The sequence below is a fragment of the Pelmatolapia mariae genome, linkage group LG5, assembly GCF_036321145.2.
Source record: "Pelmatolapia mariae isolate MD_Pm_ZW linkage group LG5, Pm_UMD_F_2, whole genome shotgun sequence".
Lineage (NCBI taxonomy): Eukaryota > Metazoa > Chordata > Actinopteri > Cichliformes > Cichlidae > Pelmatolapia > Pelmatolapia mariae.
In genome coordinates, this window is record NC_086231.1 from 21,089,045 (window position 1) to 21,109,078 (window position 20,034).

Genomic DNA, 20,034 nt, shown 5'->3' on the forward strand with positions numbered 1-20,034 from the left:
AAGAAGACAAGATTTTCTGCTGCTGAACTGTGTTTTCGGTTACATATCTAGATTACAGATATAAAGCTTTTCTAGTTGTAGGCATAAATGATTATGTTTAGGTAGTTTGAACAACATGATGATGCCAGGACCAACCAGCAGGGAGGACACCCAAAGGCCCTGTATGTTAGCGTGCCATTATAAAACGAGGTGCAGATTTATGCCCCAGAATAAGCCTTGTGGGATTAAATTTTATTAAGTGTTAACTGTCACAAGTAAATTCTATTTTTTACTTGATCACATTCAAAACACCCAGTCACCAGTTACAAATGTGCTCCAGGGGATTGTTGTGTATGTCTGGGCTTCAATAATATAAAATAAAAGAATCACTTACAACTTTACTTAAGAGCCAACTGCTGTATTAGTATCACCGGAAGGAAAACTGGCTCAAAGTGCCTGCATTCAGTGAGAATGCTGTTAAATGACTGCTCTCCTCCACCCCCATCTGACATCTAACACATGATTTTTCCTCATGATAAGGAGCAAAGTTCAAGTTTCATGAATAAAGCACCACTTTTAATCTAGTTTATTTCGCTTCACTCAGTGTGCTTGGAAGATATCAAATATCATAGCCATTTCAATACAGAGCTGCATTATTGTACAAGACTAATTAGGACAAGCTATCGCAGGTGAACTAAGGGTCCAGTCAGGCAGCTTAAAAGACACATTAAAATTATGTGGAAGCATATGACAGACCAAAACCTTTAATGCTAAAGGCCTAACCATACACTTCCATGATTTCTAGATACACCAGAAGCAGGTAGATTTTCACGGAGAATTCAAAGTGCCTCCTTTTTAATCAGGTTGCAGGAATTGAAAGGCCGCTTTTTTCATTATGATTACAAAAAAAAAAAGAAAAAAGAAAATACAAATTGTGAGCAGGGTAAGACTCCTCTCATGAGTTTAGGGCCCTGACAGCAGAGCCCGTGCTGTGCATCAAAACACATTGGGGGAAAACAAAAAGTCATGGCTGAACTAAAGCAAGGCCAAAACAAAACAAAAAACAAACCCCCCCAAAACAGCTTCTGCCACAACTCATGTCAAGATCTAGACCTTGAAATGAGACACCCTCTCTATGGTTTAGATGCGGCACAGATCCACTGCTAGTCTGAAGCCGAAGGATCCCCTCAGCAATAGTTTCACTTTAAACAGGTGGCATAAGGTAACATGATTCTTTCAACAAAGAAGGTGCCATGTACTGTCATGTGTGCACATCACACTGCTAAAATTTACCTTAGCACAGCAAGAATATGTGAAATAAATCTAGGCACAAAGCCAGCATCCTGGAAACACATCAGTTTGTTCATTTTATCATAAATACCTTGGATCGCTTTGGTTGAAACAAATGCATTTGGCTTTTTGTTTTAAATATTTCTGACTGGTCTTGTGGGCAACAGAAACATTTGTTTATCTATATATTTGAGGGCACTTCTAACCTTAAGTTTCTATATTCACTTATATTCCTCTTCAATCCAGACTAGCAAACTACTTTAAGAAATCAGCAGACCACCCGCTGCAGGGAGGAAAGTCTCACAGTTCACTCTTATGTCAAGGCTGATGGCTGTAGCTGACAACATATGAGACAAATCAAAATACAGGGAAGGTAGGATTAATAATTTTACATCTGTGGAATCCTCTGCCACTAAAGTAGCTTTGTGTGTGCGTCCGAGTGTCTCTATTTGCCATATGCATTTCAGTGTGTGTCCCTTTTCATCGGGGCTTCCTAATTTGTGTCCATGTGGTCATCGGCTGGCTCCGGAGCTCCTCCCAATGACGCCGAAGGTTGAGGTTTGGAGGGGCTTTCTTCGTCTCTGCGTTGATAGAACAGCACGTAGGCGGCTTTAGTCTGTAATGGCACAACACGGGTAAGATTACATTACTAGAAGAGGAATACCTGACACCAAAGTCAACACACCAGCAAGTGTCAGTACTCAAACTTCATTCTTTCACTTAAAAGACTAAATAAAACAAACACCCAGTGATCACCAGTACACAACAATGAAAACTCACCACAATCTGATCCTCTGTGGCAGATGAGACGCTGCTGTCATCAAAGTAATACCACTTTCCGTCCACTTTATTCTTGCCATAAGCCGTGTCTGTTACACAGAGACGGTGTAAGGTTAACGGATGACTTTTTAGGAATTTTGTTCAGGAAGACATAAAAGTCTGATTACACTGCTTCACTATGACAAAAGATGGCATATCAAAGAAAAATAAACTAAGGGTGAGTGCGCAATGAAAACAATGATGTACGAGACTCTATGCCTTGTTAAATTTTAACCAAATGCAGCGTCCTTGGAGACAGAGTGACTTTCTGAGCATCCCATCTGCTGACACATACTGTGTTCACGTTTAAAGGCTAAACAAACTGCGACCAGCAGTTGGCATCAAAGACTACATAGGGGAAATTTCATTGTATAAATTAAATGCTGACTTACAGTGACCCCCTCCCATTCCTCCATAGTGGTTTGACACAGCAATAAGGTCGTAGATGTAGGGGCCGGCCTTAGGGTCACACACAAACTCAGACATGTTGAGATCCCTGGCAGAGAAAATACCATCAGATGGTGAAACCCTGCATGTACTGCACTGTTTAAGCCATCCTTAGTAAGTGTGAGTCAGACTTTTTTTAAATTTTTTTTAATAAGGATTTCAGCAACACAATCTGCTCTGTGGCTTCCGTTGGATCAAGTTCCTCAACGGTGTCCTAAGACTGACATGTAGCTGTTAGCTTAACTGTGAGGCAACTTCCCTTTTATAACACAATAGAACATTTGTGTCTCTCTAATGAGGGAGTGGGGAAAAAAGTTAACGAATTACCCAGTGTTGGGAAATCTTATGCATTTGTCACCTAACATCTTAGTCATGTAACAAAATCCATTGTTCCTCAGTCACACACCCACAGCAGCAGGTTGCCTGTCTTTCTGGAGCAACCTTGGGTGCCTAGCCCAAAGTTGCCATGTGGAGAAAAAAAACTGCAAACCCCTTGATTAATGAACAACCTGGGCAAACAAATCAGTGACCATCAGTATTTACAAAAATCCACACAAACATACAAGATAAGAGCAGAAAGTAGGTCTAAATGTTCTATTTGGGGTCATGCCAGTTTATAAGATAATAATCCACTTCTTGTATGTAGAATGAGTATTTCCTCATTCAGAGCTCTGGTTGGTTATTCTGTGAATTTCAAACTACAGCTCCCTCTAGAGTCAAAGCTATACCAATACTACAGTGTTTTCCAGTTCCTTATTTTTAAATTTTCACTATTTTACATAAAACTGAATTAATGGTTGTAATCATTTTCATACACTTCCTTTAACTTTTAAGACAAGTCTTTTTAAAACACACAGTTTTTCCATTTATATTACTAGAGGCCTCTCAATCAACGCTGTAACATCAGTCATGGTTTAATGATGTTAAGAGTTGTTATCTTGATTGACAATGCAAATTGAAATTTAGCTGACATGACTAAGGAAGGAACCATCTTTACAAAAAAGGTTCTGTAAAGAAGTATTATTTTCTACCTTCACTACATGGGTAGCTGCTATGTGGAAAACTAAATCATTGTTTAGCCCATTGCTCTCTTATCTATAAACAAAACAAATCACACTAAAAATAAACTATCATGTCCTTATTTAGTTTTTCAGGAAGTTATATTTGTAAGTACTGGAGTCAAAAATGTGTGATACTGATCTTGACAACAGTATGCTGACAAAGACAATTTTACATACTGTAACTTTAATCCTTAGTTTTATATTTCTCCTACCAAAAGGTACAATATTAAAAAGGTAATTTGTAAGAAGCATGTGACTGAGTATATAAAAGGCAGGAGGATTTTTCTTTTTTTTTTTGCATCTTTATTTGCTAATGCTACTGGAGACAGCCAATAAATGATAAGAGGGAAAACTGAGTAAAATATCAAAGTCCCAAATGGCTAAAAGACCAACTGAGGATTCTGCCACGACACAGTACATACCTGATGGGAAAGTCCACCACTGTGTCCAGCTTGTCCCTCCAGCATCGGTTGTATGAGAAACGCTTTAGATGAACCACCAGAATCCGAGGAAGTGACCATAAGTCAAACTTCTTTGTGGCCTGTTGGTGTTTCTTGCATGTTGGACAATACCTACAAGAACATATACGGTTTAGATAAAATATAATAATAATAACATTAATAATAATAATATAATAATGTGGAATATGTAAACATTTAAGAATAAGTTATGCTAAAGAGTCCTCACCATGGGTCATGTTCTCCCAGTGTTTCCATTGTTGTAAAGAGCTCGATGCATTCCCTTAGAGCCACAGTGGTTTTCTTTTTTTGGGGCTGCAGCATGCTCTCATGCTTTTCATAAGCCTAAGCACAATATTTACACAAATATAAACAAAATGTTTGAGCACTGTGTCACAGATCTGTGTGACGAATATCAACTGACCTCTGCTTCCGGTTCATCATAGTAGAGTTTCTTTGACTCTGTGTCCCAGTCGATGGCCACTGTGGAATGTGCTGCAGAGGAGAGAACGTGGGAGAAGCTGTGTTATCATAAAGTGGCCTGAAAAAAGGAAACTTTCCATGCAATTGAAGTTTAAAGATGTACACTGACGATTAAGTTTGAGGACATTTCCATCACAAGGCAGCGGGCTAATGTTGGCCGTTCCGTAAGAGTTGACTATGCTGAAAGTAAAGAGCTTGGTCGTGTCTCCCTTGGACCCATTTTCTAAGTCAGAGGCCTCCTCCTCCTCTTCAGATTGGCCATTTTCTGGCTCTGGACTCACTTGGTGGTCCATGGCCTCCTCTTCACCTAAACAGTGACATAAACCACATCTAATTATTCTTGTTCCATTGCTTTTTGAGTGCTCCTTGATGACGACTCCTCAGCTGGATATGAGTAGTTGATGTCAGCTTCATACCATCATATAACCCATTAGTTTCATTGCAGGTCCCTGAGTGGTTGCTGCCATTACTGGAGCTGGCACTGCAGGAGGCCCCATCTGATAAGGGACTGCCACAGCCACCCAGGCTGGCATTGAGACTAGAAGATGTAGAACATTCAGGAGCCTGACTGCAGCTGGATAAGGTGGCTGAGGCTGACGCCCTGCTTTCAGTAGAAGGGCTCTGGGAGCGTTTTACGTAGCGTCTGCAACACACAACAAGGAACACGAGTTAACACGGTTAACCAATTTTGGAAAGAATTCAGGGTCTGCATGTTCTGCTCCCTTTCCATTAAACTTCTTCATGCCAGATGTACTGTATGCACACTGCTACTACACCATAATATAGCTGAATTTCTTTCTACCAATACAGTAGGTTCTTACCCAATCCTCTCTAGGATCTTATCATAAAGAACGTCTGCTATGAGGTTATGTCTGGGCACGGTGATAAGTAAAGGCTGGCCAAACAGCATGGTGCTTGTGGAGCTTCCAGCATGCTTTGAGTGGCGCTCCCTGAAATAAACAGGCAGGTTCATTCTTTCATTGTTCTCCTCCTGCACCTCATACCTGCAGAGAGCGTTGACACAAAAAAGGAAACATGTCTTACACTCACGTTGTACAACCACAGTGAGTGAGTTCTCAGATCATCACAGGTCAATAACACAAACTTACACAAAGATGTCATCCTTTTCCATGATTTGGTTGAGGCCATCATCCCGTCTATAAAGTTTATGGAATCTGTGATTGTAAACATCTGCCACCACCATCTACAAAGATAAAGGAGGCAAATTTAGAACAAACTATGAACTGTTTCCCAAGAGTAAGAAAAACAAACATGTGAGCATCATAAATTAGACAAAACTCGTGATGTCAAAGAATAAGATTCTAACATTTTCTGGAGGGATTCCACAGAGTTTGGACAAGGCGCTGCACAGGTCTGTTATAGTACCCAGTTTGGGGACCACCACCCGATACTGTAAGACAAAGAAAACAACGTATGATGTTCTCAGTGACTATGCTGCCATTTTAAAGAGATATAGAAATACATCTTAGACATATCAACTATCACTTTTTTTTTAAATCTCCAAATTGTAGATACTTATCAGTTTGACTGTGGATTTAGGTCTGGAGCAGCGAGAGTGAAGGTTAATGCCAACTCACCTGTGTGGGTCTTGACTGAGGGTCTGATCGCACCAGGAAAACTTCCATGGTACGGTCCTTCTTCAAGGGCAGAGGCAATGTGAGGTAGCAAAATGGGTCAAAGGTAACAGATACCTTGGAGCACTCTGGGCATACCAAGGTGGATTTGAAGAGGCCATGGAAAATATCAACTATAATAGAGTCATTGCGCAAACGGTGGTTTGTCCAGGCTTCCTTGGCAACAATCTGTAGTTCACCAAGCAGTGGAGAAAAGAAAGAAGACCTCCATTAGATGTCATTTTAAAACCATCAATCCAAGATGATATTGCTTTCTTGTTACTATACAGAAAAACTATTTCATGTTTAGCTGTCAGTATAAAGCAGACTGGCAGTCATTTTGTTTCAAATTTAAAGTAGAACAAAAATTTAAAAATAGCTCTGTAAAGGTTGATATTTCAGCACCATCATGAGAGAATCAGACAGACTTTTACTCTTTAGAGACAAAACAATACGATATCTACATCTGTACTATACCTCATCTGGACGGCCCTCTGCATCCCTTAGGGCCAAGTAAGGCTTCTTCTTGACCCTATTCAGATCTTCATGGAGCCCGTCAAGCAGGAAGGCCAACAGCTCCTGAGAGTCCTGCTGCTGATAGCCTGAAAACTGGGGGGCAAAGCGTCCGACCTGGGTCTGACAATCAAAGGATGCTTATTATTACCTACATAGGCCTCGATGAGTTTGCCTGGATGTATTCAGTCGGTATACACCAACTTCAGATCAAGCTATTTGACACAACTTACTTTGAAGGTACGTGGTGCCACATAACTGCTGCGGCTGAGCCACATTTGTTTTACTAGATCTGCATAGGCCTCAGCTATCTCCCCCCTCATTCCCAGAGGATTCTCTCTGTTTATCTCTGCCTCATACTGGTCAGTGAGGAAGTACTCTGTGAGTGGAGATGCATTGCTCAGGCACTGAGGGAACAGGAACCAAAAAAAGAAAAGACACGAAAAAGGATTATGTGCACAGAAATATTAAAGCTCACTTCCACCAAGCGGAAGCTGCAAATGCTTGTTGTTTTTTTACCTGAAGGGCAGAGTTCATGAAGCATGTATTTCCCAAATTACTGAGCCCACATAAGCCAGGCTGCGATTGTGACTCCCTGTAATTGTAGGAGCTGTATGAATTGTAGCCCCCATATCTGTTGGCAGAAAGGATGTGATATTGTTTGTCTGTAGTATTGTATTCAGGATACAGCTGTTAACACATGGTAATCAAGTAAGCTAGGTGCATATAAAATCCCAGTTGTCCTACAAATATGCCTATAAACTACATGCTCTTTATTATTCGGCATACAGGTACACTCAGGCATACAGCATGCATGCCATCTACATTTTTTTTTAAACTTAAATATGGTCAGACAATAGACAATGGGCATCTTTAGATCTTTAATCACTCTCTCGATGTAACAAAAGCTAATATTTTCTCATTTACTATCTACATATTTCTGCAAACTTCATTAAAGCAGCAGACTACATAAAGAGCAAATGCATGCAGCCGATTATACCGACACAACATATGCAGTTCCAAACTACTGGGATTTGGTGTGAATATATTTTGTGCTTTATTCTGGGTGACATCAAGGAGCTAAAATAAATAAATACAAATTTAATTAAAAAACTGAGATGTTAAAGGATAAGATAAAGACTAATGGCATTATGGACAAAGTAAAACATCACACTCCTAGTTTTGCAGCCTGTCAAGAACTTTTGTTTGTCTTACAAACTACAGAGTGGTCTGTGGGAACACAATGTGATATAATGATTTGTAAGAATTTTAACAAGTTCGAAGATGTCGTCACAAAGGCAGTTCAAGGAAACTGCCTTTGAAAACTCCATTTGTTGAAAACTTAAAATTGGATATTGGAAAGTTGTTTTTTCCCTCTTTTTAAAATTAAGTGACAAGCTGTGTGTGAACAGTGAAAAGAAATATCACTCCTATGCCTTACAAGCTTTGCCAGTATTTATCCATGAGAGGTAAAGTTTCAATAAACAAGAAAAGAGAGGGGGAAAAAGTAGATCAGAAAAGATGCCTTGCCTGTTGCTGGATGAGGTGCTATTGTTCAGCGTGTATCCAGGGCTGCAGTTGCTGTCTCCATTGGTTACTGTTGGGGATGAGTTTGAGGAGAGTTTTGGAGAGGTAGTGAAATTCCTGGATGGGGTTGTACTTGATCTAGTAAGAAAGAATGAAATCGTGTTTCAGAAAAGCACATTCCTAAATATGTAAACAAACATGCCTGCGTGACTGGAGAGAAGAAGAAGAAGAAAAAAGCTTACTTGGGATGTGAAGCTTGTCTGGGCCACGTACCATCCTCATTTTTGCGCTCAATCACAAGCACCTGGGAAAATATTCTGCATGAAAGCTAGGTTGGCACACGTGAATTTCATGCATGACTTTACACATCTCAGGCTTGAGTTTAATGCCACACATATGCCACCAAAACTACATTAGCTGTAGTTAGTCATAATAGTGCAGGTAATAAACCTAACTAATGTTTCTTTATTCTAATACATTGTATTTTTCTTCTAACTTGAAAGCTGCTATGACTGATCTGGAGTTCAGTGGCCACTGTGATAAATGAAGAATGTAATTAATGCCTTCATCTTCTCTAACCTTGATTGTGAATATAACACACACACACACACACACACACACCTAATTTAAACTAGTACTCTCCAATCACCACCTCAGTCTCATATACTAAGAGGTGCTTTTCCTTCCTACTCAAAGATATTAATGTAAAGGGCAAATAAAATGTTTTCAACACCATACATTATCTTTCCAGCACAATGTCAAAATTAAAAAACAACCACATAGCTGAATCATAACCCGATCTCCCTGCAGCAACACTTACACGTTATTACCTAAACAAATGTTATTGCAGTGCTAATGTACTACACGATAGTAGGCTCTCTGGTGTTTTTGTTATTCTTTTCAGTGCCTGCAAATGAATTATGTACATGAGTGAGGATCAGTTTATTATTGAGCTGTAGTCAAACAATAATCTCAATCTTATTTGAATAGCACTACCTGTCCCTGGAAAAGACCAGCATCCTGTACGGTGCTGTCTGGCTTGTTCAGCTGCTCGTACGTATTGCTCATGTATTTGTTCCAGAGCCTGGTCTCTTCCTCTGATGGGATATTGAACAGTGTTCTCATCTCCTTCTCTATAGTGTCTAAAAATGAGAAAAGTTTGATAAATAAGCATGAAGAGTCAAATAGTTTTATTCAGCAAACACAAACCTATAAATTACACATGTGGATGCTCACCTATAGTATCAGCTTTACTGAAATGACGTGTAACAACATTGTCCATATTGTCATTCTCACACAAGTTCAGCTCCAGCAAATAGACCTCCACTTTACAGTGCTTGACAAACATGCCATGTTCAACGACCTAGAGAAGAAAAGAGACATTTTGAAGCCCAGTCCACGCACTGTGGTACATGGCTAAAATTAAGAATATCTTTAACAGCCTTACCTTCCTGACGATAGGTCTCTGGCCCTCAAGGCAGCCATACCAGCTGACTAGCTTATTCCATGCCTCAGTAGGTACTAGGACATAATCGAGCTCATCTATAAGGTGCTCTTTCAGGGCTTGGGTCTCATGGTCTTTAAGGAGAAAAAGAAAAAAAAAAGTATAAGCTAAGGAACTAAATGGGTTTTTTTTTTTTTTCTATGTGGAACTTATATTGTTCAAGCAAAATCAACAGCAGTCCATTAGGGGATTCTTTTTAAAATGACAATTTTACCTGAGAACAGGCCAGAGTTATCAATTGGTCCTGGATAGAGGCTTCGTTCTCCAACATTGTACATATCCCAGCTGTCAAACCCCACATACTTCTTCCACTGTTTGAACCACCGACTGTCTATTAGATACCTAAAACAAATTGATCAGTCACAGTTAAAGAAAAACATATCAGTCGTTGGAAGATGCTCTTTTCCCCTTAAAAGCTTTAGCATTTATATCTGGTAAAGGATTTCTTCCCCCAGCATAAAAAAGGGTCAAGAGAATCTAAAAGGTATGGTATAAAAGGGCACACAGCCCTACACTTTCCCAGAAGATTATGCAATACCAAACTGCCTTGGCATTTATAGTAACTGCAAGCTAGTTTGACTTAATCTCATCTAAAGAATCTTCTTTGGTTAATAAGCTTGTATCCACATTGCAACACGCATTCAAATGCTAATTCAAAAAGCTGGACTATGGCTCTTTCATGTCAACACTGTAAAATTAATGGGCTTCAAAGTGTCAAACAAACAGGTGCATGATCTTATCCGAGATTAGTTTTGCCAAGCTATGCCTGACAGTGTTTAACGCTCCTGGAAATGAATACCAAAGGACAGTAGTTCAATTTTAACAATACCATAAATGGAAGGGCCGAGTCATTTAAATAACTCCAGAAAAACAGGTTAGCTTTGCAGCTAGTGGCTGCAAGAATGAACGTGACCTGGTCGTTTGGCACCCACTTCTATTAACAAATGAGATTAACGGGGACGCTTGCCCATCTCACATGTCTGTGGTGTTGTGTTTACTGGCTGAGGTGAAGCCTCTTTAGTACACCGGCTGCAGTATGCCCAGGCCTGAGCAGTGTTAATGGTCTGAAACTATGTTAGCTAACACAGGTGGCTTGCCGGGTAAGGGGAACGTCACATGCCTTAAACTGGTATGTTATGACAAGCAGGTAACTACTTCTCACACTAATTCTGTCAGCGGGCCCATTTCCTCATCATCCCGCAACTGACAACAAGACGGTTTCACTGGAAAATGAAACTACAATCTGAATCCAGGGCCTTAGTTATTCTGACAGCCCACTAGCTACCACGACTGCTAACGCCGCTCAACTCATCACAAAACAGGCACCAATTAATGTACAAATGAGTCACTTGGCAGCTGGGTTGCGTGTGTGCGTCAACGATAATATCTGTTAATACAGGCATTAGTACTAACAGAGAAATTCAAATGTCGGGCTGACTAGCAGCAAACGTGCTAGCCTGCCAAACTATCATTAGCACAGCAGCTATCGAGTTCAAGCTTACAAGCATTGCTGTCATTAGCTTGCTAGCTTAGCATGCTAACACTTCCTGTTTGTCGGCTAATGATAGCTAAAGACCCAAGTATTGGTGGCCGCTAGCTTACCATTCGTCACCCTTTCTCAGAGACGTTTTCAAAAGAGACCCAATAGTCTGTTTTTGACTTTCGGTTGAAGGAGTCGGTATTTGTGCAGCTACCGGCTCCGAGTCGGAGTCCGCTGCGTTACCCGACTCGGGTCCGCCTCCCTCGGCCATCATGCAGCCTGTGTGCCGGTATCGTGAACGCGCTGAAACACACGCACTGGGACGGGCTTCATTTGCCCTCATAGAAAGCCTTCTTCCTCTACGGGCGGTGCATAGCCGCGGAGAGCTGCTATTGCACTCCAGCGTTCAGTCACTAACACTACTAAACCGTGAGTTACGGGACATTCAAATGCCAACTGATTGACAGCGAGTTTCCCATAAAAAGGATCTTACAATTCCTGTACTTCAACTCTGTGTTCGCTAACCTGATGATAATTTTCACTTACATGATAGGTTTTTAGAGCTCGTTAAACAGACGTCCAGGCAGTTAAATAAAGAGAAGACTGTAAACGGGGACCAAATGCAAATGTTTTGTGTAACAATGAGCTATTATTACTGACGAGGACAAAATTATTATCCTCGCTATGATTTAAAAGTTTTTGTCAACATTTGTCCAAGTGCTTTTTTAATATAGCAAGGGGTTTACAACATAGCATTTGTAAACATAATAGTTTTCTTTAGAAAGCATAAATTATTTCAGAAAAAAAAGGATTATTACCAGGGTCAGTATTATTACCCCCCTGAAAAACTGGTCTTTTCATTGACCCACAGCACAAACCGTTGTTGCGCAATGACGGGTTTTAACTTTATAATGCTCAAAGCTTGCAAAATCAAGTCAAAACTGAGGGCTGTCTTTCAGTTTACACATAGTATTAAAACCCTTAGCAAAGATTTGAGCTGTCACCTGAGAAAGCATCATGCCAGAAGCAAAAAAAAAATCCATTTAGAGTTCTGTCAAGAAATTCAAAGAGTGCCACACAGTACAGAACAAGCCTGGCATATGAAGGTATGTATCTTGCAAAATGTGAGAGCTTGTACTGGCAGAGATAGGAAGCAAAAGATTTCAAACACTGTGGAAAGAAATCAAGTGAGAGATGTGTCTAAAGAACAACTGCCAAGACATTACTCAGTGACTGAGCCAAGTCAGAAATGGTGGTCTCAGAGAAGACAATCACTAGAACCCTGCACAGGAATGGACTGTGAGGTTGCAGACCACGAAAAACTACACTTGTGCAGGACTGACTCCTTCAAGCTAGACTGAAGTATGCTAAAGACAGCTTGGAGAAAGACTCTGTATACTGGAAGTGTATCCTTTAGTCAGATGAGACAAAGCTAGAGCTCTTTGCTCATGGCTCATAGAAATGCTGCTTGTGTTTGAAGAAGTAAGAGGCGTACAACCCAAAGAACACCATCTCCACCATGTAACACAGTGGTAGGAGTATTGTGCTGTGGGGATCAGTTCATCTGGAGTGTGGAATCTTCTCAAGGTGGAAGGAATTGTGAAAAAAGAAGAATATGTGAGGATTTGTGAAGACAATGATGCAATTATAAGTCTCTGCTTGTAAAGAACAAAGCATTTTAGGTTCTCACATAGGGGAGAAAAGCGCTATATAAGAACTAGTCCATTTATTGTCTAGTATTTGAGATATTCATGTTCAAACATTGCCTTAGATTTCAAATTGTGGAAAAAAAACATTGGAAGAGGGTCAATGGATGATTTTTTTTTGTCAGAAAAGTACATCTTGAAATGTATTTGATATATGAAGTTAATATTTCATAGCCATCATTATATACCCAATCTTTGTACCATTCAATCAAAAATGGTCAAGCAGAAGGCTCATGGTGATGAGATCAAATGACTCCATTCATAGACGCTGCACTTTTTCCCCTAAGGGACATGGTCATGAAATGTAGCCTTTTCACAGCTCTAATCGCTTGTCTTTTCTATAGATCAAAATCCAGATTTCACTTTGGTCACAGTTCTTACTGAAACACTGCCCAGTTGAGCAGTCTTTGTGACTGAAGCGCTCACCACTGAAGCCTCTTTCAAGTCACTTTTTCTTCTCTTTTGTGCCATTTTGACTACATCCATCCTGCCTTGTATCGACAGTTCAGGCTGGTGTTGGTGGTGTGGGGAATATTTTCTTGGCACACTTCGGACCCCTTTGTTTTCCACAGAGCATAATTGGATGCTTATGTTACATTTTACACCTGTGTTCAAGCATGATCATCCTTCATGTTCCTCAATTCATTTGTTCACTTGCCTGCATTTCTTTAACTTACCAATGTAAACATGACTGACAGGCTGTTAAAACAAGATTGTAGTATAATTAAAAAAAAAACAACTTACTTTTAAGTGACATTTTGTCCATTTTAAAAAATTCAACTCACTGCCTCACTACCAATCATCCTAACCCAGGTAAATGAAGCAGACACTGTATTGTGGAAAACTGACAACAAAAGAGTAATGTTAATGTCCATGGTATCTATTCAAATCTTTTACTGAGGATGAATGTGCCATGTGTATTATTTGAATATTCAGCTGTGGCGCTTTTTCTTCCCTTACACTGATCGCTATTATTCAAAGAAACAAAAAAGAAAAATGAAAAACCCAGCACAAAACAAAAACATCTCTTTCTTCATATTTGAAAAGTAAAGTTTTAGTGTACATGGAAAACAAAACTATTTTGAATCAAAACAGACTTTTTACTGTACAAAACACAAGGGAGTTAATTTCAAAATAAACCATCTACATACTTCAAAAACAATATCTCGATGACAAAACTTAACATTTCCCCTGCCACAAAACAAACAAACAAACCTAACCTGTTCTGGACCTGCTTCTATCTGTAATCTAAACTATGAGCAATAACGGATGGTTAAAGCATTATTAAATATAGATCATTTTGACCTGTAAAACTGTTTTATGTACTATTTTGTTTAAAAATGACACATACAAAATGAAGACAGCTAATCTAGCTGTGCATGACATTAGGAAAAAGAAGCACTAGGCAGTTCAGATTCTATTACTTAATGGGATTATGATTGCATTCAGTTTCAAGCCAACAAGAACACATTAAAAAAAACAGAAAAAACATCACTTAATTTCTCTAGAACAGCCCCTTCTTTCTTTGAAATAACAAAGCAGTGCTCCCTATTATGCATGAGGCAGCAGTAGAACCAGTGTATTTGTGTTCATTTCAGTTCATTTAAGGACAGGAATGGAAGATAGATACAAGTGAAAAGACCACTACAACAAATTACACAATGTAAACTTTGCATATGAAGGGATTTGTCCCAGTTGTGTGGTTTCAGATAAAAAACAAAAACAAAAAAACAAAAAAACAAAACCCCAAAACAAATCCCTGAAATAATCAAATTTCAAACTGGAGTCTCCAAAAAGGAAGTGATTAGGCCTTCAGAAGATTCCGCTTGGCAGCTCCTTGCTGAACATGCCATCAAAGTCCAACTCCCGGCTCATCAGATCGTCCTCTACATTCTCGAGCGCCCACTGATGGTCAGTCAGTTCCAGTGCCTCCCACTCAGCCTAAAAATCAAAAACAAACAGCACATGAAATTCCCAAGGCCCCATGCCACCAACCCCCACCCCTCTGTAGCTAATTCAACTAATTATAGACATACATACTTTGAAAGCTTTATTTGTATCTGCAGGCATGGCCATGGCAGCACCGCTCATCTGCTCCTGCATGATCCTCGACTGGTCTGCGCCTGCGGGCATTCAGTCACAAAGCAAACACAATCAGTATGTGGGCATTTTCACTAAAGTCACATGATGTAATCTAATTATCCGTTTTAACATTTAAACCAATTTCAACTTTGTGAAAGACTCCACTTACCGTTATCTTGGCCTAGGATTAAAGAGTACATGCTTCGAAGTCCAAACACGTTCAGGAAATACCATGATGCTGAGCTCACCCTGCATAATACACACACGTGCAAACAAATCACAATATCATTACACACTAGCTTAAGCATTTTCATATCAATAAATAATGAGTGGTGCAGTATGAGTCCAAGTATCTTGCTTTATTACCAAGATGCATCCAATGAGAGCAACTCTATTCCTTGTTGCAGCATGGGCTTAAAGCGCAGCGTGAGAGGGAAGGGAACCTTAGCTGTGCGAAGGAAGCACAAGCAGAACATCGGCATGTAATTTCCATTTAAATGATATCTAGACAAAGGCAAACTTGCTTTTGTGTGGGTCAGGGAGATAAATTACTTGTTACAAATCCTGAAAAGGTCCAGTTGATCCAGCCACCGATGAGGATCATGGGAAGCACGTTGGTTACGTTGCCCTTCATCATATCTGTCAGCATGCTTGGATCTGTGAACATTTTATGGGTAAAGAAAAAACTTTAAACGCCAGATAGCTGAAAAGATATTCATAAATATTTTTTGCACATTGGTAGGAGATCCAGCTTCACTCTTGATGTAGAGAAAGGTGTCAAGGTGTTAAGTTGCTGGTTGGCCAACCTGCAGTATGTATGCTGGTACCATGTACTCTAGTACTAAGTCTGATGTAGACTTCTGTGGGGAACCTTTGTAGAGTCTACGACGTCACCTACGTAAGTTGCCGACATTTATCCTTGTGTGTGGTTACCTGTTAAATACAGTGTGGTTGTGTCCTGGTGTTTTACATGCAGTCCCAAGTCAACAGAAAAAAAGAAAATGCTTTCTGGTAACCAGGTTTTAGTTTTTCCCTGAGCCAAACCTATTTGTCCCTCTAGTTTTTCCACTTCTTTGTACATTCCCCCATATCAATCCTGATAGTTTCAGCACTCCCCCCATCCAGGAATTTGCTGACATGTGGGAGTCCTTATACTGATGCCATTATACTGGTAACTTCTCTTTATAATTAGATGATGATTGTTATTGCCTCACTATTAAATTCAAAAAATATGCAGTGGAAAAAGTTAATGTACAGGAGGAATCGACGGTGCAGAACGAGCCAAGCATAATAGTTGTGGGCTGTGTGGATGTGTTGTGTAGTTACAGTTCCAGGGAAGTGCATTTTAAGTTGCGCTGTAGGGTTTCAGAGGGGTTTGCATAAATCCCCAGTCAGTCTGCTGAAGAGTCCTGCTCTAGGCTGTGCTTTGTTTTTCATGCAGATTGGTTTAACACTATGAGACAACACTTTGCATGGTCACATTTCAGCCATCTGAAAACAGACTTTTTTGGGGTTTACATTTTACATTTATCTCAATAACAATGAAATTTTATTTGACTTTTTACTATGCACCTAAGCCGACAATCTTCTTAGACCTCCCCACTTGGCGGAGAAAAAAAAATGTTAGTACTGTCTCCCAGTTTAATAGTGACTTAGTAAAACTCTCACAGGACCTGATTAAAAAGGGTCTAAAAAACTTTATTTCAGTGAGGAGATTCAGTTGACCCTCTTGCTATTTGTGTGATCACCCTGCTGATGAAGGCTGCACAGAATTGAGTCATCACCACTGCATTGTTGCATTTTCCATATCTTTGTATTGATCACACCTAAAAACGATGGCATTATTGAACTAGATTAGAGATTTGAGCTACTTCTAATTATATCAACCACAAATGTGCAGGATCTAACCCGCAGCGTTTCATTAGGTCAACATTTTCATTCATACTTCTCCTTCCTCTTTGTTGTGTTCTTTCAGTACTGGATGACACACAAAAACACACCAATGAGCTCTGTGGTTATGTAATCACTGATAATATGTTACCATAACTGCATTACATTACAAGACAAGTAGTAATGCTCTGTGCAGCCACATCTCAATTAGCAGAAACTGGTATGAGCTGATGTTATGAATCAATCAACACACTTTAAATATTGGTATGACAGCTTTGTACATTCAGTATGCTTTTACTGGCTCTCCTCGATGTCATGTTTGAACCTTGAGAGCAGGGATGGGCAATTAAGCTAAACTGCCCATCTCTGATGCTAATACTACTAATAAAAATAATTAAAATGAATAAATAAATAATAATAATAATAACAATAGAGTCTCGATCAAAAAATTTAAGACCACTTGTAAGGCAAAAAAAAATTTAAAAAAAATCTCAGTTTGTATGGTTGGATCTTAACAAGGTTCCAAGTAGAGCTTCAACATGCAAGAAATGGGAGTGAGACTAAACATTTTTTTGAGCATGCAAAACTGAAAACAACACTTAAACTGAAACAGGCTGCTATCAAGTGGTCTTAAACTTTTGACTGGGACTGTAATATTAATGATAATAATCATAATAATGATAATAATAATAATAGGCAAGAGAAAAAGTTTGTATTGTGCTTTTCTGGTTTGCTCCAGCACTTTCTCCTCCTCTGCCTCAGAAACTCTTAACCTTCTTCCTAACTCACTTTCCACCTAAGGAGTTCTGTAATCAGCCAAGACTTTATGAATTATTTTACCAGGACTCAGCTGTAGCTTTAAGTGTAAATTCTGAGAATCTGTTATTAAAAAGATTTGTGAAAACACTGCTCGTGTCCCATGTCTTTCAGTCACATACTAAACAACCACTTTTTATTTTAGAAATTAGAAGTTGTTACAATTTCACAGCTTGTGCTTTATTCAAAAAAGAAAGAAAGAAAGAAAGAAAGAAAGAAAGAAAGAAAGAAAGAAAGAAAAGAAAAAAAGGCTCACCTGTCATTGGAGAGGGTGGGACAACCTTTCTTTTGGTCTTCTTGAAGAATCCGTCTTCTTGGTTATTGAAATAGAACTTCCTCATCAAAAAGGACTAAAACACACAGAAATCATCAATGATATAGTCAAAGCACATACAAGTAAACAAATACATTAGAGTTCTCACTCAACTTTGCAACTCACTTAGGCAGCCTACCTGTTTGGGAATGTATTTTCCATTTTCTCTGAGAATTCTGCTCCGAATAAGTACCTGGCTGGATTTGAAGAAAAAGTCACACATATGAGCTCAGCATTTTTTTTCCTCCTTGTGATTCAGTTTATAATTAGATATGATGTAAGACGCACCTGTCAGAAACTTGTTCTAACGTCAGCTTTTTGTCACTTTGAAGGAGAATAGATACATAATGCCGTATAACCCCAACCAGAAAAGTGATGAAGACAATGGGCAACACCACCCAAAGTCTAATATTGGAGTCCAGCAGAAGCTCCGGCTCAGCCATTCTGTCTGGTTACCTGACAGGAAAAATAAATAATTAAATAAATAAATAAATAAATAATAATAACAACAACAGAGCAAAATAAGAACGGCAAACAGAAAACAAGTCTAGCTGCTTAACCGAAGACACCAACAGGCTTTTTTTGTAATAAATAAAAGAAAAGCTGAAGTCGGGCTGAGACTGACGTTACAGGGATGGGCTGTCAGTTCCTTCGGTTAGCTAGCCAGCGCCCGTGACATTAGCGACTGACATTGAGCTAAGAAACTCCAGTTAAACGACACAGTTTGAGTTCATCTTCGCTGTGTGGTAACTATATGTTGAAAGCGTCAACATTTTTATTTAATAAAACTGCTACGTGGATTAACAAAGCTGACGCTAGCGGACTGCTAATGTTAACATTAGCCGGCTGGCTACCTGCTTCTGGATGTATGGGTCACTGTAGATGAGAGCTGGCCAGTGGTCTCAGCACAGCAACCGCCGCTCCTAGTGTGTTCCCCAGCGGCGACAGACACACCCCATGCACCGTGTGAGGTAGTTAAATAACTTATATAATTTCTAACGGTTAGCATCCACTGCTGTGACCACTGCTCTGCGTTGGCTCTGGGAATGAGGAAGATTTTCTGCTTCTGCAGCTCATCCGCGTCGCAATCACTGGGACTGCAGCGCCACCTCGCGGGGATGTACGCATTGCATTTTGCTTTTTCTTCTTTGTCACACCAACCCTCTGCATGTGATCCTTCACCACATCCAAAAGGTTATGGTTAACCTTTTTACTTACTATATTACATTATTTAAGGCTTACATATGTCTTTCGGATTTTCCTGTTTCATGTTTTTCATGTCTTCAATGACAACTTGCAATTGTGTGTGCTATTATTCACCTGTGCTGTGAAACAGTATTTGCACTATCCCTCAATTCCTCTTTTTCTTTTCTTTTTTTCATGTTTGTCACATTGAAATGTGTCAGATCATCAAAGAATTGTTAATAGTAGACAAAAATAAAACCAGAGTAATTACAAAATTCAGTCTTTAAATTAGGGTTTTGTTAATTTAAGCAAAGGGGTTACCTAAGTCTACCTGGCCTAATGATAAAAAGTAAGTTCAGTGTAAAGTTAGTGTTCGTGATTAAACAATAACAGAGAGACTGCATAAAAACAACATCCACAGGAGAGTTCCAAGAAGAAAACCACTGCTGACCAAAAAGAACACAAAGGCTCACCTCACATTTTCCAAATCCATTTTGATGATTCCCCAGACTTCTAGGGAAATATTTTGTAGACTGATGAGACAAAAGAAGGTTTAAGTCATGTTACATCCTATTATAGAGCATTTTATAAAAAGGACATCGTACCAGCAGTCAAACTTTGTGGTGGTAGTTTGCTGGTCAGGGGCTGCTTTGCTGCTTCAGGCCAACTTGGTGTAATTTATGAAGCCATGAATTCTACCAGAAAATCCCGAAGGAGAATGTCTGGATTTTTTCTGCATTGTCATTAAATGAAATCATCAATTAAAAACTGTATTTTGTATTTACTCTGGTTTGTCAGATTCTTTTTTTGTTTGTTTGTTTTTTGCTGATCTGAAACATGTAAGTAT

General features: G+C 39.4%; 2 protein-coding genes across 3 annotated transcripts; both read right to left on the bottom strand.

Moving 5' to 3' along the window:
* Window positions 1-542: 542 nt before the first annotated feature.
* Window positions 543-11,503, bottom strand: usp4 (ubiquitin specific peptidase 4 (proto-oncogene)). 2 transcript variants are annotated; one of them, XM_063474152.1, is made up of 22 exons: window positions 11,318-11,502; window positions 9,930-10,057; window positions 9,659-9,789; window positions 9,448-9,574; window positions 9,208-9,353; window positions 8,454-8,515; window positions 8,215-8,349; window positions 7,204-7,318; window positions 6,918-7,091; window positions 6,649-6,807; window positions 6,136-6,360; window positions 5,865-5,948; window positions 5,647-5,741; window positions 5,359-5,541; window positions 4,954-5,180; window positions 4,647-4,844; window positions 4,479-4,549; window positions 4,284-4,399; window positions 4,019-4,168; window positions 2,481-2,584; window positions 2,050-2,138; window positions 543-1,885 (listed from the first exon to the last, which is right to left on the bottom strand). In XM_063474152.1, the coding sequence occupies exons 1-22, from the start codon at window positions 11,467-11,469 to the stop codon at window positions 1,763-1,765; spliced, it is 2,994 nt and encodes a 997-aa protein (XP_063330222.1). In that variant the 5' UTR covers window positions 11,470-11,502; the 3' UTR covers window positions 543-1,762. The 2 variants fall into 2 exon arrangements, 1 of the variants encoding a protein (XP_063330222.1); XR_010093933.1 differs by lacking the exon at window positions 2,481-2,584 and having other exon boundaries at window positions 1,776-1,885; window positions 11,318-11,503.
* A 1,495-nt stretch (window positions 11,504-12,998) lies between these two features.
* emc3 (ER membrane protein complex subunit 3) lies at window positions 12,999-19,088 on the bottom strand. The gene is made up of 9 exons (XM_063474157.1): window positions 18,857-19,088; window positions 18,291-18,458; window positions 18,142-18,199; window positions 17,946-18,039; window positions 15,536-15,640; window positions 15,350-15,431; window positions 15,153-15,232; window positions 14,942-15,024; window positions 12,999-14,842 (listed from the first exon to the last, which is right to left on the bottom strand). Exons 2-9 carry the CDS (start codon window positions 18,443-18,445, stop codon window positions 14,714-14,716), a joined length of 786 nt encoding a protein of 261 aa, XP_063330227.1. The 5' UTR covers window positions 18,446-18,458; window positions 18,857-19,088; the 3' UTR covers window positions 12,999-14,713.
* Between the last annotated feature and the right edge of the window lie 946 nt (window positions 19,089-20,034).